Here is a 13,778-nt window from a genome sequence, read left to right as displayed (position 1 = left end):
TGTGTGAGATGCATGCACACGCCTATAAAGAGCTTTTTAAAGCTTTTAAATTTATAAATGAGAAAACCCATTTTAATTTACCTGCTATTTTTATAGGACTTAAAGAGCATTCTATCATTGTTCTGCAAGGTTAGTTAAATTTTTTCATGTAAACAAATGGGTACGATAAATGGGTACAATATACGTTAAACACAAAGGTGATTATTTGGGGCTTTTACAAACAGAACATTCAGTTCCAAACAAGGCACCAAATATAAAGTAAAATTAATAGAAAGTGACAAGTGTTTTAAGTTTTTATTTGAACTTTGAGCTGGGATATTCAAGAAAAGATGTGAACTATAAATTCATTGAAATTTTTACTTAATTTTGGTTGTAATTGATTATTGACTTCAGTTTATCATGAAGATTACCCAAAATGATGTTCAGTATGTTTTAAATACGCTAACATCAGTGGTTCATTTCTTAATTCAAAATTTACTCCAGTGTTAGAGCAAATGCTTTTTAACCTTTAGTTTGGGTCATCCTGAATTTTCAAATGGATTACATATCTCATGAAATTATATTAAAGCATTTAAAAACAAATAATTTATAGACTTTGAACTTAAATTTTGTGAATTTATGCTTAACATATTACAGATCAAGGCATCAAATCATTTTGGATAAAACTTCATGTTTTGAACTTGACTTTGATAAGAATTATCTTGGCAAATTTCTATTTAAAAATTTTTTCACTTTATTTCTTTAGAGAAGAAAGAGTGCATATGAAGGTTCCCAGAGATATGGATGATGCCAAGGCTCTAGGAAAAGTTTTATCCAAATATAAGGACACCTTTTATGTACAAGTACTTGTAGCTTATTTTGCTACATATATTTTGTATCCTTTTAACTGAAAAATGTTTTCTAGTTCTGTTTAAGAAAAAGGTTTTAAAAGATCTTCTGCTCAGTTATACGTAACTATTTTTCCTTTTAAAAATTGTTAATGCAGTATAACCTTAAATAAAATATTGAAAAATGAGAATGAAAAAATTCTCATTTTAATCCTTTCTCTTCAAGTCAGTTGTCATTTCTGAATATTTATTACCAGTTTTTCTATTTTCTGCTTATTTCACTTATCATAAACTTTTTTTCTTTCCTTTGTATTATTCAAGATAATCATTTTACTTAGGATTATTTTATTAGTTAATTGATTGTCTTAATTTAAATAATAATTTTGAATTAATAATCACCATACCATAAATTTTTAAAAATTCCCTTAGGTTTGAAGATATAATTTGTATTTAATTTTTACTTTTCTATATGTTATGTTATGAATCATTTGCTCATGATTTTTTTCTTCCATTTAATGGTTTTCTTGGTAAAAAATCCTATGAGAGTAACTAGTCATGTAAAGGATATGATTTTTTTTTTACAGTTCTTAGTATGTATTTCTTTGTTTTATATAGAAATATATGTTGTATTTTAACTAGGCAGGAAAATTGCTTTATTCTTTCTACATATTTTCAAACTGCCTATGTAACTGGTGATTAGCCTTCCAATTTGTGGATGTTAATTTCTAATTTTTGTATCTTTTATTCTAATCCAACGTATTTTCCAAATCTTCTCGGTTAATGAAAGACATTAACTTTTTTTTTTAAACATCTTTATTGGTGTATAATTGCTTTACAATGTTGTGTTACTTTCTGCTGTATAACAAAGTGAATCAGCTATATGTATACAGATATCCCCATATCCCCTCCCTCTTGTGTCTTCTTCTCACCCTCCCTATCCCACCCCTCTAGGTGGTCACAAAGCATGGAGCTGATCTCCCTGTGCTATGCAGCTGCTTCCCACTAGCTATCTTTTTTACATTTGGTAGTGTATATATGTCAATGCCACTCTCTCACTTCGTCCCAGCTTACCCTTCCCCCTCCCTGTGTCCTCAAGTCCATTCTCTACATCTGCATCTTTTTAATTTAATTAATTAATTTATTTATTTATGGCTGTGTTGGGTCTTTGTTGCTATGCGCAGGCTTTTTCTAGTTGTGGTGAGTGGGGGCTACTTTTCGTTGTGGTGTGCGGGCTTCTTATTGCGGTGGCTTCTCTTGTTGTGGAGCACGGGCTCTAGGTACGCGGGCTTCAGTAGTTGTGGCACGCGGGCTCAGTAGTTGTAGCTCGCAGGCTCTAGCGCGCAGGCTCAGTAGTTGTGGTGCACGGGCTTAGTTGCCCCGCGGCATGTGGGATCTTCCCGGACCAGGGCTTAAACCAGTGTCCCCTGCATTGGCAGGCGGATTCTTAACCACTGCACCACCAGGGAAGTCCCTACGTCTGCATCTTTATTCCTGTCCTGCCCCTAGGTTCATCAGAACATTTTTTTTTTTGAGATTCCATATATATGTGTTCGCATACGGTATTTGTTTTTCTCTTTCTGACATACTTCACTCTGTATGATAGACTCTGGGTCCATCCACCTCACTACAAATAACTCAATTTCGTTTCTTTTTATGGCTGAGTAATATTCCATTGCATATATGTGCCACATCTTCTTTATCCATTCATCTGTCAATGAACACTTAGGTTGCTTCCATGTCCTGGCTATTGTAAATAGTGCTGCAGTGAACATTGTGGTACATGACTCTTCTTGAATTATGGTTTTCTCAGGGTATATGCCCAATAGTGGGATTGCTGGGTCCTATAGTAGTTCTATTTTTAGTTTTTTAAGGAACCTCTATTCTGTTCTCCATAGTGGTTGTATCAATTTACATTCCCGCCAACAGCGCAAGAGGGTTCCCTTTTCTCCACACCCTCTCCAGCATTTATTGTTTGTAAATATTTTGATGATGGTCATTCTGACTGGTGTGAGATATTACCTCATTGAAGTTTTGATTTCCATTTCTCTAATAATTAGTGATGTTGAACATCCTTTCATGTGTTTGTTGGCAATCTGTATATCTTCTTTGGAGAAATGTCGACATTAACTCTTGATGTTGTAAAGGTAATCATTTTCCTTTTTCAAATCGACTTTTTAAAAGGCATATTAATTATTTTGTTAATTCTCTCAAAATATTTCTATTCTTGCTTCCTCTCTTATTTCCTGAATTTCTTTTGGTTTGTTGGACTTTTCACCTAAGATTTTTTTCTCATAAAATTCAATAGCATTTTATTTTCTTGGATTTTTATTGGATTAGATATTATGTATTTAACATACAGATGTTCCTGTATTTACCTCCTTATGCAGATGTTTTGAGTGTATACCTAAAACACATTGGATCAGTTATTCCTGGCATAAACAACTTAGGTGACAAGTATGGTTATAATTGCTTTTGCTGCTAACACAAACATTACTCTTTTACCCAAATGGTGAAGATAACATTTATAGTTAGGTAGTGTGCTATGTGTGGGCACTTTGTCATTATCTTCCCTATTTATTAGAAAAATTCAAATTTGGGGGTAATTTGAAGAATGATTATTATTCACCTGTCTTTCCACAGTTCTTTGGGATAGTTATTTGTAAAGTAATTTAATTATATACTGACTGTTCTAAGAAATTCACACCTGCTGCCTTTTCCTACTTCCCATTTCATCACTTATCTGTAAAAACCAAAGTGTTAGGCTTGTAGGTTATTTTGCATTTATAAACTTTAACCATAAAAAATATTTTCCCCAGGGCTTCCCTGGTGGCGCAGTGGTTGGGAGTATGCCTGCTAATGCAGGGGACAAGTGTTCGTGCCCCGGTCCGGGAGGATCCCACATGCCGTGGAGCAGCTGGGCCTGTGAGCCATGGCCGCTGAGCCTGCGCATCCGGAGCCTGTGCTCCATAACGAGAGAGGCCACAACAGTGAGAGGCCCACGTACCGAAAAAAAAAAAAAAAAAAAAAACTTTCCCCAAATAAGAAACATTTGGTTCAGCCCTTTCATTTGGCTTTTTATAAGGTTTTTGTGAACATTTTGTGAATGAGGTATATAGTTTCTGCTTACTTTGGAAAGTCATCTTTTTCTGCCCCATTTTGCCCCCTAGCTTTGGAAGGATTCATAGCTGAGGGATAAAGGGGATACCTACCCATAGGGCCAGAGAGCCAGTTAGCATAAGTGAATCTAGACCATCTATGGCAGAATAAATGTAGACTAGTTGTCTTAATATCCATATGTAAATTAGTAGAAAAAAATAAAGTGCCTTGTAGAAAGTGAATTAAAAGTATAGGAATAGGGGGCTTCCCTGGTGGAGCAGTGGTTGAGAGTCCGCCTGCCAATGCAGGGGACACGGGTTCGTGCCCCGGTCCGGGAGGATCCCACATGCCGCAGAGCAGCTGGGCCCGTGAGCCATGGCCGCTGAGCCTGCAGGTCTGGAGCCTGTGCTCCGCAACGGGAGAGGCCACAACAGTGAGAGGCCTGCGTACTGCAAAAAAAAAAAAAAAAAAAGTATAGGCATAGGGACTTCCCTGGTGGCGCAGTCGTTAAGACTCCATGCTCCCAGTGCAGGAGGCCCGGGTTTGATTCCTGGTCGGGGAACTGGCTCCCACATGCATGCAACAACTAAGACCCAGCACAACCAAATAAATTAATTAAATAAATATTAAAAAAAAAAAAGTACAGGAATAGGTTTATTATTATAAAATACATTTGGTTTAAATTTTTCAATTTTAAATGAATCATTGGTTAATGTCAATTCAGCAGGTTTTGTTGCATATGGTTACTATTTGCTTAATAATTAAGGTATTGTAGTGATTCTGCATTGTTTTAGATTTTTAAAAACATTAATTTATTATTTATTTTTGGCTGCATTGGGTCTTTGTTGCTGTGCACGGCTTTCTCTAGTTGCGGCAAGCAGGGGTTACTCTTCATTGCTGTGCGCAGGCTTCTCATTGCGGTGGCTTCTCTTGTAGAGCTTGGGCTCTAGGCATGCGGGCTTCAGTAATTGTGGCACGTGGGCTCAGTAGTTGTGGCTTGTGGGCTCTAGAGCGCAGGCTCAGTAGTTGTGGCGCACCGGCTTAGTTGCTCCATGGCATGTGGGATCTTCCCGGACCAGGGATCAAACCTGTGTCCCCTGCATTGGCAGGTGGATTCTTAACCACTGCATCACCAGGGAAGCCCCTGTTTTAGATTTTTTATAGGATAATTTGTTAAATCTATATTTTCTTATAATTTTCTATTTATTTTACACTTTGGAATCTTAAGCTCTGAGTGTTAAAAAGGTACTTTTTTAAACTCAGTGAACAAAAGAGAAGACTTATCTTTGGGCGTATAATAAGTACAGCACTGATTAATAGAAGTATAATGTGAGCCACATGCAGTTTAAAAATTTTCTAGTTAGCGCATTAAGGAAAGTAACAATAAATTAATTTTAATACATTTTACTTGAACTGAAATGTCAAAAATATCATTTCAACATGAATCCACATAAAAATTATTACTATTTCACATTCTTTTTTTTGTACCAACTCTTTAAAATGTGTATATTTCACACTCATAGCACATCTCAGTTCAGACGTGGCACATTTTAGTGTCTCTTCCCCACAGCCACATGTAGCTAGTAGCCATTGTATTCAGCAGTGCAGTACTAGTACTTTCATTGATAATACCTATTTCAAACTCTTGTATATTAATTACTTTTTACATTATAATTACTTATTTTAACTTTAGCTTTCATCCATTTAACCAGAAAATACTAATTATATGCTAAGTGCCGTCTAGTGTTTTAAGCATTCAAAAGCAAAACAACTATTTCCATCTGGAATAATGGGAATTATGGTTAGAGATATGGTATAGTCATTCTAGACATAGCAAGTCTAGAGCAGAGCTTATAAGCACAGGGCATGGTTAGGAAGTGATCAGTAGTCCAGTTTTGTTGGTATATAGGGTGTGAGAAGGGGAGGATTTGAAAAATAAGTTTAGGAAGGTAGGCTAGACATTGCACTCAGATTGTAGAGAAGTTTGAGTACCAGGCTAAGGAATATAGAATATTGATTTGGTATTGGATAGTCATTGAGGACTTTTGAGCTGTGGATGACAAAAGAAAGGATATATTTAAAAACGAATAAAAAAGTTTACCTATGGAGAGAGAGATGAAACAGGGATGGAAGTGAAACTTCTCTAAGTGTATTTTATTGTGTAGATTTGACTTTAGAGCCAAGTAAATATTTTACATAATTATAAAACCAATTAAATCAAATTGAAAAAAGAAACAGAAATCTTAAAAAAGTAACCTCACACCTGTTAGTAGGATGGCTACTAATCAAAAGAAAAAAAACCCCAGAAAGTAACAAGTGTTGGCGAGGATATGAAGAAATTGAAATCCCTGTGCACTGTTGATAGGAGCATAAAATGGTTTCTCTGCTGTGAAAAACAATATGGCGTTTCCTCAAAAAATTAAAAATAAGATTCAACAGTCCCATTTCTGGGTATATACCTGAAAGAATTGGAAGCAGGGTCTCAAAAGATACTTGCACACCCATGTTCATAGCAGCATTATTCACAGTAGCCAAAAGGCGGAAACAACTCAAGTGTCCTTTAATGGATGAAGGAAACAAAGTATGGTGTATATATATACAATGGAATATTATTCAGCCTTAAAAAGGAAGGACATTTTGAAACATATTACAACATGGATGAACTTTAAGGACATTATGCTAAGCAAACTAAGCCTATCACAAAGATATGCTATATGATTCCACTTACATGAAGTACTTAGAGTAGCCCAATTCATAGAGACTGAGAGTAAAAGGATGGTTGTTGGGGGGTTGGGGGAGGGGAGAGTGGGGAATGTTATTTAAGCTGTATAGAGTTTCAGTTTTGCAGGATGAGAAGAGTTCTGGAGATTGCTTGCACAACAGTGTGAAAGTACTTAATGTTATTGAACCATACACTTAAAAATGGTTAAGATGGTAAATTTTATGTATATTTTAACAAAATTTAAAAAAATTAAACAATCTAAAGCAAAATGAAACAAATCTAACAGTATATTGAGTTGATGGGGATTTGACTATCTAGAAGAATTATTTCAAATTGTTTCCTTGAAAAAAGTAATTTGGCTGTGTGTCCCTTCTGGGATAAATCTTAAGGACAGAAAAGATTTGAAAGAAATCTTAAACTATTTTCAGTTGCTTTATTGTTCTGAAATTTTAAAATATGTGATATTAATGTATCTAGTATATATATATATATATATATATACTTAATAGTATGTAAAGGAAATAGCTAATTATGTTTATGACATTAAAAACCAAGATTTTTCAGTGTTAGAGAAAAGAAATTCACATCTATACAAAGCTGGAAAGTTAAGGTCAAATTTTATCCCCATGCAGAGAGAATGGCTTTGTTAACACTATAAGATAAATGACAGCGGAATGATATAGGCATAAGTATAACTGATTCACCTTGCTGTATAGCAGAAACTAACACAACATTGTGAATCAACTATACGCCAATAAAAATTAATTTTTAAAAAATGACAAAAGAACATGTTAAACTACCCTAAGGGATACAATAGGCAAAGTTCAAAAAGTGGTAAATTCTGCAAATGACCCAGTTTCTTCAACAAGTAAATTACAAGACAGAAAAAAGAACCAAACCTGTACTTAAGTGCTGTGGAGAGCAAATACCATGTGTGGACCTTTTTTGTCCTGAGTTGAACAAACCAGCTGTCCAAAAAAAAAAAAAAAAAAAAATTAAGACTCTCTTGGGAATTGTGAGCACACTCAATAGCTACTTATGGTAGTTAGGAATTTTGGTTAATTAATCTCTGACAATGGTATTATAGTTGTGTTAAAAAGAAAAGGAATCCTTATCTTTTAAAGGTATTAATGTAGTTGTATGGGATATGTCTGGGATTTGCTTCAATATAATCAAATGTAAAGGATATAGAGAAAAGATTGGTTGTATGTTAATTGTTGAAGCTGTATATGGGCATATAGGGCATCATAATACTAGTTTCTCTACTTTCATATGTGTTTGAGACTTTCCATTAAAAGATTCTAAAGAGCCCTGAAATAACTAAGTTTAATTTTTAAAATTTTTAATGGAGGCATCCAGTAGACTGCTGGGAAATTTGAGACTGGTATTTGATGAGAAAAGTTGAATCAGAGATAGAGAATTCAAAGTTATCTATCACCTATCTATCTATCTATCTGTTGCCATATGCTTGAAGCCATGTGTACATCCATATACATGGAAATGACTGAATTTATCAAAGAAAAGTGAGAGATTAGCTAACAGAATGTTAGAGAAATCTCAGGTTTGAGGGTGAGGAGAAGAGAAAAACTAGAGAAGTAATGATCTGTAACACAGAAGAAAAATACAGTTCACTGGAGGTGAGTTTTACACTGAAGGATGTTTAATCCTATGCAAGGGTCAATGGAAAATTCTTACTGAGAAAAAGTCATTACTTTTGTCCAGGAGGGGGTTTCAGTAGAGTGAGGGATGGTTAAGCCAGGTTGCAAGGGAGGCAGTGAAGATGAGAGGCAGTAACTGGATAGGATACCTTGCTCAAGGAAAAGCCTAGGTTTTCTTTAGTGTGTAGGCATCTGAGTGGTTTTATACAGAAGGGATCTGTGCAAGAGCAAGAAGTTAAAGATAGAAGAACTCAGGAAGAAGGAGATTGAAATGAAAACAAGAGTAAAGTGGGGACTAGAGGAAAAAAGGAAGGATAGGTAAAGATAGAAATTTTAAAGTAGAGGGGAGAGATGTTGAAGGAATTCACTCAGTCTGTCTGACTTACAAGTAAATCATGTTATGGGTGATGCAGAGGTCCAGGCCAAAACTAGGAACTAGAGAGACGTAGGAAAACAACATAATTCTGTTTTAAAAATAAGATTTGTGGGGCTTCCCTGGTGGTGCAGTGGTTGAGAGTCCACCTGCCGATGCAGGGGACATGGGTTCGTGCCCCGGTCCGGGAATATCCCACATGCCACAGAGCAACTAAGCATGTGCACCACAACTACTGAGCCTGCGCTATAGAGCCTGCGAGCCACAACTACTGAGCCCATGTGCCACAACTACTGAGCCCACGTGCCACAACTACTGAGCCCACGTGCCACAACTACTGAAGCCCATGCGCCTAGAGCCGGTGCTCCACAACAAGAGGAGCCACCGCAATGAGAAGCCCGCACACCGCAACAAAGAGTGGCCCCCGCTCCCCACAACTAGAGAAAGCCTGCGCCCAGCAATGAAGACCCAATGCAGCCAAAAATAAATAAATTTTTTTTAAAAAGAGCCCTTAAAAAAAAAAAATCCAGTGCATTAGAGAAGCGTGTCGTTTACAAGATTACTGAAGACTTCTGTTCTCTTTCTTTTTTGCTGCCCCCCGTCCCCCTCCCCCCTCCATCCCCCTAAAGTGCCCAGTTCCTCTCTATCTGGTACACATTCAGTATTTGTCTTTGTTTTCTCTTAGTAACACACTCTAATTAGCATTGATTTACGATAATGTTAGTAAATGTTTATAAAGGTATTGTAGCTGTAGAATCATGTATTTTTTAAACTTTGGGTATAATTTTACTTTTTTTTAATACTGAAATATGGATATAATCTTATTAACATCTAATTTCTGTATTGATACTTTTTTTCTGGATTACTGGATTTGTGGTTTAAAAATTCATTTAATTATGTTTTAATCCTTAACTTAGAAGTTAACAGCTTGCAAACATTTGCTATTCCGGGCTCTATATTTCTCAGTATACTCTCAGGGTTTCTTTATCCCTTTCCACTAGCCTTATTTCTTGTTTGTTTGGTAAGTATATAAAATGAAATCGGGAGACTAGAAAGAAATAACTTTAAATAGAATGATGGGAATGATGATGGCATCCTAGTCCCACTAGTCTCTGGAAGCATAGACTTATTAGTTTTAAAAGGGGTTTAATGTTACAGTAATATCTGTTAAGTCCCTCCATAAGGAGATGTTATAGTTTGGCTTTTTTCTAGAACAGGGTTATCATAGACTTAATTGCATTTATAGGCTCTGTTCTAGCCTTTGCTTTCTGTACTGTTTTGTAATTCAAATAGTCCAAGAATGTTGGTGGGCCCAAGGAGTTAAGTCCCATGGCTGGAGGTGGTGTTTTCAAGCATAGGAATTGAAAAAATATTGCTCTTGAAGATTTATTCATAGGCTAATGGCTAACGTTAACTATTTGCATATAGTCACTAAGTTTAATCACAAGTGCCAGTTTGTTTTAGCTGGTCTCATTTTAGTTATAATTTGGTCAGAGAAAGGACTAGGTCAGATGGGTTCTTGTGCTCTGCTCAAGAGATGTTTCGCAGAGTATCCACCCCATACCCCAAAAGAAAGAAACTAGTTGAGGTTTGCCTTAGGTGAATATATCCATGTGAATAAGATGGAAAAGTACAAAGTGCTTATGGGTTCTTCTTATTTTGTAGTGTTCTGGACTCGGTGCCTCATTCTGCTATATGCTCTCCTATTTAGTTGGGAGGCCAGTTGTCTATAAATACCTAACTGAGAAAGCAGTAAAATGGTCACAGCAGGTAAACATGTATTTTTAAATTATTTGATGTAATTCTTTGGCTACTTGGGGGGTTAGTGTATAATATCTCCATAAATTAACTCAGACTCAGGGCTTTGATAAAAATGATCTTTTGAAAATTAAGTGGTAGGCAAATAATGTTAATAATTTCAAATATGATGTTTTTGTATCTGTAACAGTAATCTTAATTCTTTATTCCTAGTAACTTCAATCAGAGCACAAAAGTCAAAGTGTCAATGTAAAGGCATCCATATATTTAGACACCTCACCTGTTTTGTGTTGATGCAGGATGCTGTCAGTGGGTCTCTGAAAAACTTGTATCAGCCAACTCTTTTAATGCATTTCATCAGTGGGAAGAACTTATCTTCCGTTAGGGTCTCTGCAAAGACTAGCAGTGATAAATAGAAGGACTACTGCCCAGGAAAGTCTAGCATAGTATTGCTAAGAATCTTATTCTTGAAGAATCAGAAGAAGCAGACTATTAAATCAGAGGAATTTTAGAAGTTACCCCTTTGTTTTACAGGTTAGGAAATTAAGAGAAATTAAGCATTTTGTCCAAAATCAAAATTTGTGTAGCAAGATCTAGGAAGTATAAACTGTAATCAGTGCTTTTATTTAGTCAGGTAAATGTTTCTGTATGATTGTTTAATCTCATTTATCAATGATGAATGAATTCACTAATGTGAAGTACATTAACATAAAGATTATCTGAATTTTGTTTAAATTGGAGGCCAGGTTTATTGATGTACTATACTAGCCCTTTATATTACAGGACGTTAAAGGCATTAAAAAGTTGGTCATTTGATATCTATCTTATATATAGTTATAAATTTAATTTTGCCTTTTTAGGTTTAAAATGTTGTTGAGCCATATTATCTAGGCTGATGTAGAGCCATCTTTAGTAGTATAACATTACACTATAAGCACAATCTTAAAAACTTTCATCTGATGTTATTTAGCTCTGGTAATGAACATTTGATAAGCAGTTCATTGTCATTTTCAAGCTCCTTATTTGATCATTTCTGTTGGGTAAATGCTGAGCTATCAGGGATAAGAATTTGAAATAAGGTACTTTATAATGAGTTTATTTTCAGGCTTGGCTTTATCTTGATCCTAACTTGTTTCTTTCTTGTGACAGGTTGAACGTCATAGAGAACATCTCATTAACTACATTATATTTTTGAGAATAACACCATTTCTGCCTAACTGGTTTATTAATATTACATCTCCTGTGATAAACGTGCCATTGAAAGTTTTTTTTATTGGCACTTTTCTAGGTAAGCCCTCCGGTTCATGCTGTGTTAGAACTCATTGTGTACATGTCTAGCAGTGTCCAGCTGGGCTAGATTTTATGCTCTTTGCAGGCATGCCAGCACCATATATAACTGGTGGACACAGAGCCTGGCCTATTATAAATAGATGCTCGGAAATGTTTGTTGGATTGTGTTGATTTAAATTTTTTTTTTAAACGAGCACTCTCTGCTGGATATTTTTTTAATCATGTAGAATTAAGCAGGACTTTTTAACTCCATTCTCTCCCTCAGTGGAGAGAAAAAAAAAATTTGAAGGTGCCTTTTTTGAGTACTTTCTCCTTTGTCTTCTAATCAGGTACTGAAATACTGAACTTTAATTTTCAATAGAAAATTGATCCTATCTTTTTATTAACATAGAACTTATGGGCATTACTGAAAGTTTGAGGGAAAGCAAGGATGAACAAGAAGTTTCTTGCTTTCAAGGAGCTAACACTTAATTTTGAAATTAATCAGTGGGTGTAAAGATTCATTTATATATTTGTGAATTCTGATAGTCCTTTAGTAAGAGTATTCTGCTTTTCTTCCAAATTTAAGGTGAGTTGTTTAGATACCAACAAAATGAGCAGATTCTCAAGTATTGACTGTCTGTTAAAGCTTTACGTTAATACTTAATTTTTTGTTGCTATTTTTAGAAAAATTTATAGACAAACTTAAAAATCTTAGCAGGTTCTCCATAAAAGTAGGGAAAAAATCTTAGCAGGGTTAATTTTGGATTTTGTAAAATAATATTACACTTATAGAATCAGAAGAGAGAATTTTTGTACTGTTTCCTTATTTTACAGATGAAATACCTAGAGATAAAGTTAACTTCAGCTTTGGCTAAAGTAATTTTTCCAATTTGTTCTGGCTTTTAATAAAATGTGGTTGTTCCACCATGCTTTTGTATAAACTGCTCTTTTTACTCATATATTTTGAGTATCTTTCCATTTCTGAGTATCTCCTACCACTCATTTTTAAGTATACTCTATAAAGAGTGAATGACAATTTACTCAATCTTATTTTTGAAGATTTAGATTGTTTCCAGATTTTTATTATTATAATTCTTTGATGAGCATCCTTGAGACTAGATCTTTGTTCATATACATTAATATTTCCTAAAGATGAAATTGGTGGATCATAGCACATTCATTTTTTAAGGCTATTGATAAATTTTGTAAAATTATTTTCTGGAGACTTTCCTTGGGTTTTTTAATTCATTATCCTTAAGCGGTGATTATGAAAGACTGAATTCTTTATATGGAAATAAACTTGAGGGGCTTTAAATTAAATTAAAATTTTCAAATTGTAAATCACTATATTCTTAGAAGAAATTGTATACACACAGTATTTTAATTTTTAAAAAGAATTGATTGTTTTTTACCATATGTTTTTACTTTCTATTTTAGGTGTTGCACCTCCCTCTTTTGTAGCAATTAAGGCAGGAACAACATTGTACCAGCTTACAACAGCAGGGGAAGCTGTTTCCTGGAACTCAGTATTTGTTCTAATGATTTTGGCTCTTCTTTCTATTCTTCCAGCCATCTTTCAAAAAAAACTAAAGCAGAAATTTGAGTGAATAATCCTCTGGATTTTAGTTTTCCTATCATCATCATCATCTCTCAGGATTGGCAGGTTTATGTGTTGAAATCACCTCTTCAGTAAATGAAACAGGAATTTGTAAAATAAAATTTCCTATCCGGTGGTTAAAATAATGCATTTAAGTGGCAAAGGAGAGAAGAAAGTAAAAATGGAAATTGGTATACCATGAAAAGTGCTGTCAGTAGTTATGATACACATCTCCTAAATTACTATTCCAAGGCTATAGATAATAAATGTAGCAGCATAGTAGGAAATTCTTGACCCAACAGATTAACTCAATACATTTCATGAACTGGCTGTAAATACTTACCCTTGACTTGATAATTTAATATTTTTCTCTCTATTCCATACTATAACTAAAATAGGAAAAGCAAATACAAAAGCAAAGATACAGTATTGCTGTTCTGACTAATGTCAGCCTTCTTTCAGAGCATAAACTTGA

General features: G+C 34.8%; 1 protein-coding gene across 1 annotated transcript in view; it reads left to right on the top strand.

Annotated features, from left to right (window-relative positions):
- Positions 1-13,313, top strand: part of TMEM41B (transmembrane protein 41B) — a gene marked incomplete at its 3' end in the record, with an annotated part of 29,442 nt that extends 16,129 nt beyond the window's left edge. Inside the window, exons 4-8 of the mRNA XM_079709558.1 lie at positions 746-874; positions 9,604-9,697; positions 10,342-10,446; positions 11,584-11,722; positions 13,144-13,313. Of these exons, the coding sequence (XP_079565684.1) occupies positions 746-874; positions 9,604-9,697; positions 10,342-10,446; positions 11,584-11,722; positions 13,144-13,313 (637 nt within the window). The remainder of the gene's footprint in view (positions 1-745; positions 875-9,603; positions 9,698-10,341; positions 10,447-11,583; positions 11,723-13,143) is intronic.
- Positions 13,314-13,778: the final 465 nt, after the last annotated feature.

The sequence above is a fragment of the Hyperoodon ampullatus genome (genome assembly GCF_949752795.1).
Source record: "Hyperoodon ampullatus genome assembly, chromosome: 7".
In the NCBI taxonomy this organism is placed as follows: domain Eukaryota; kingdom Metazoa; phylum Chordata; class Mammalia; order Artiodactyla; family Ziphiidae; genus Hyperoodon; species Hyperoodon ampullatus.
Note: the sequence above shows the minus strand (reverse complement) of the source record. Positions and strands in the feature narration are given on the sequence as shown.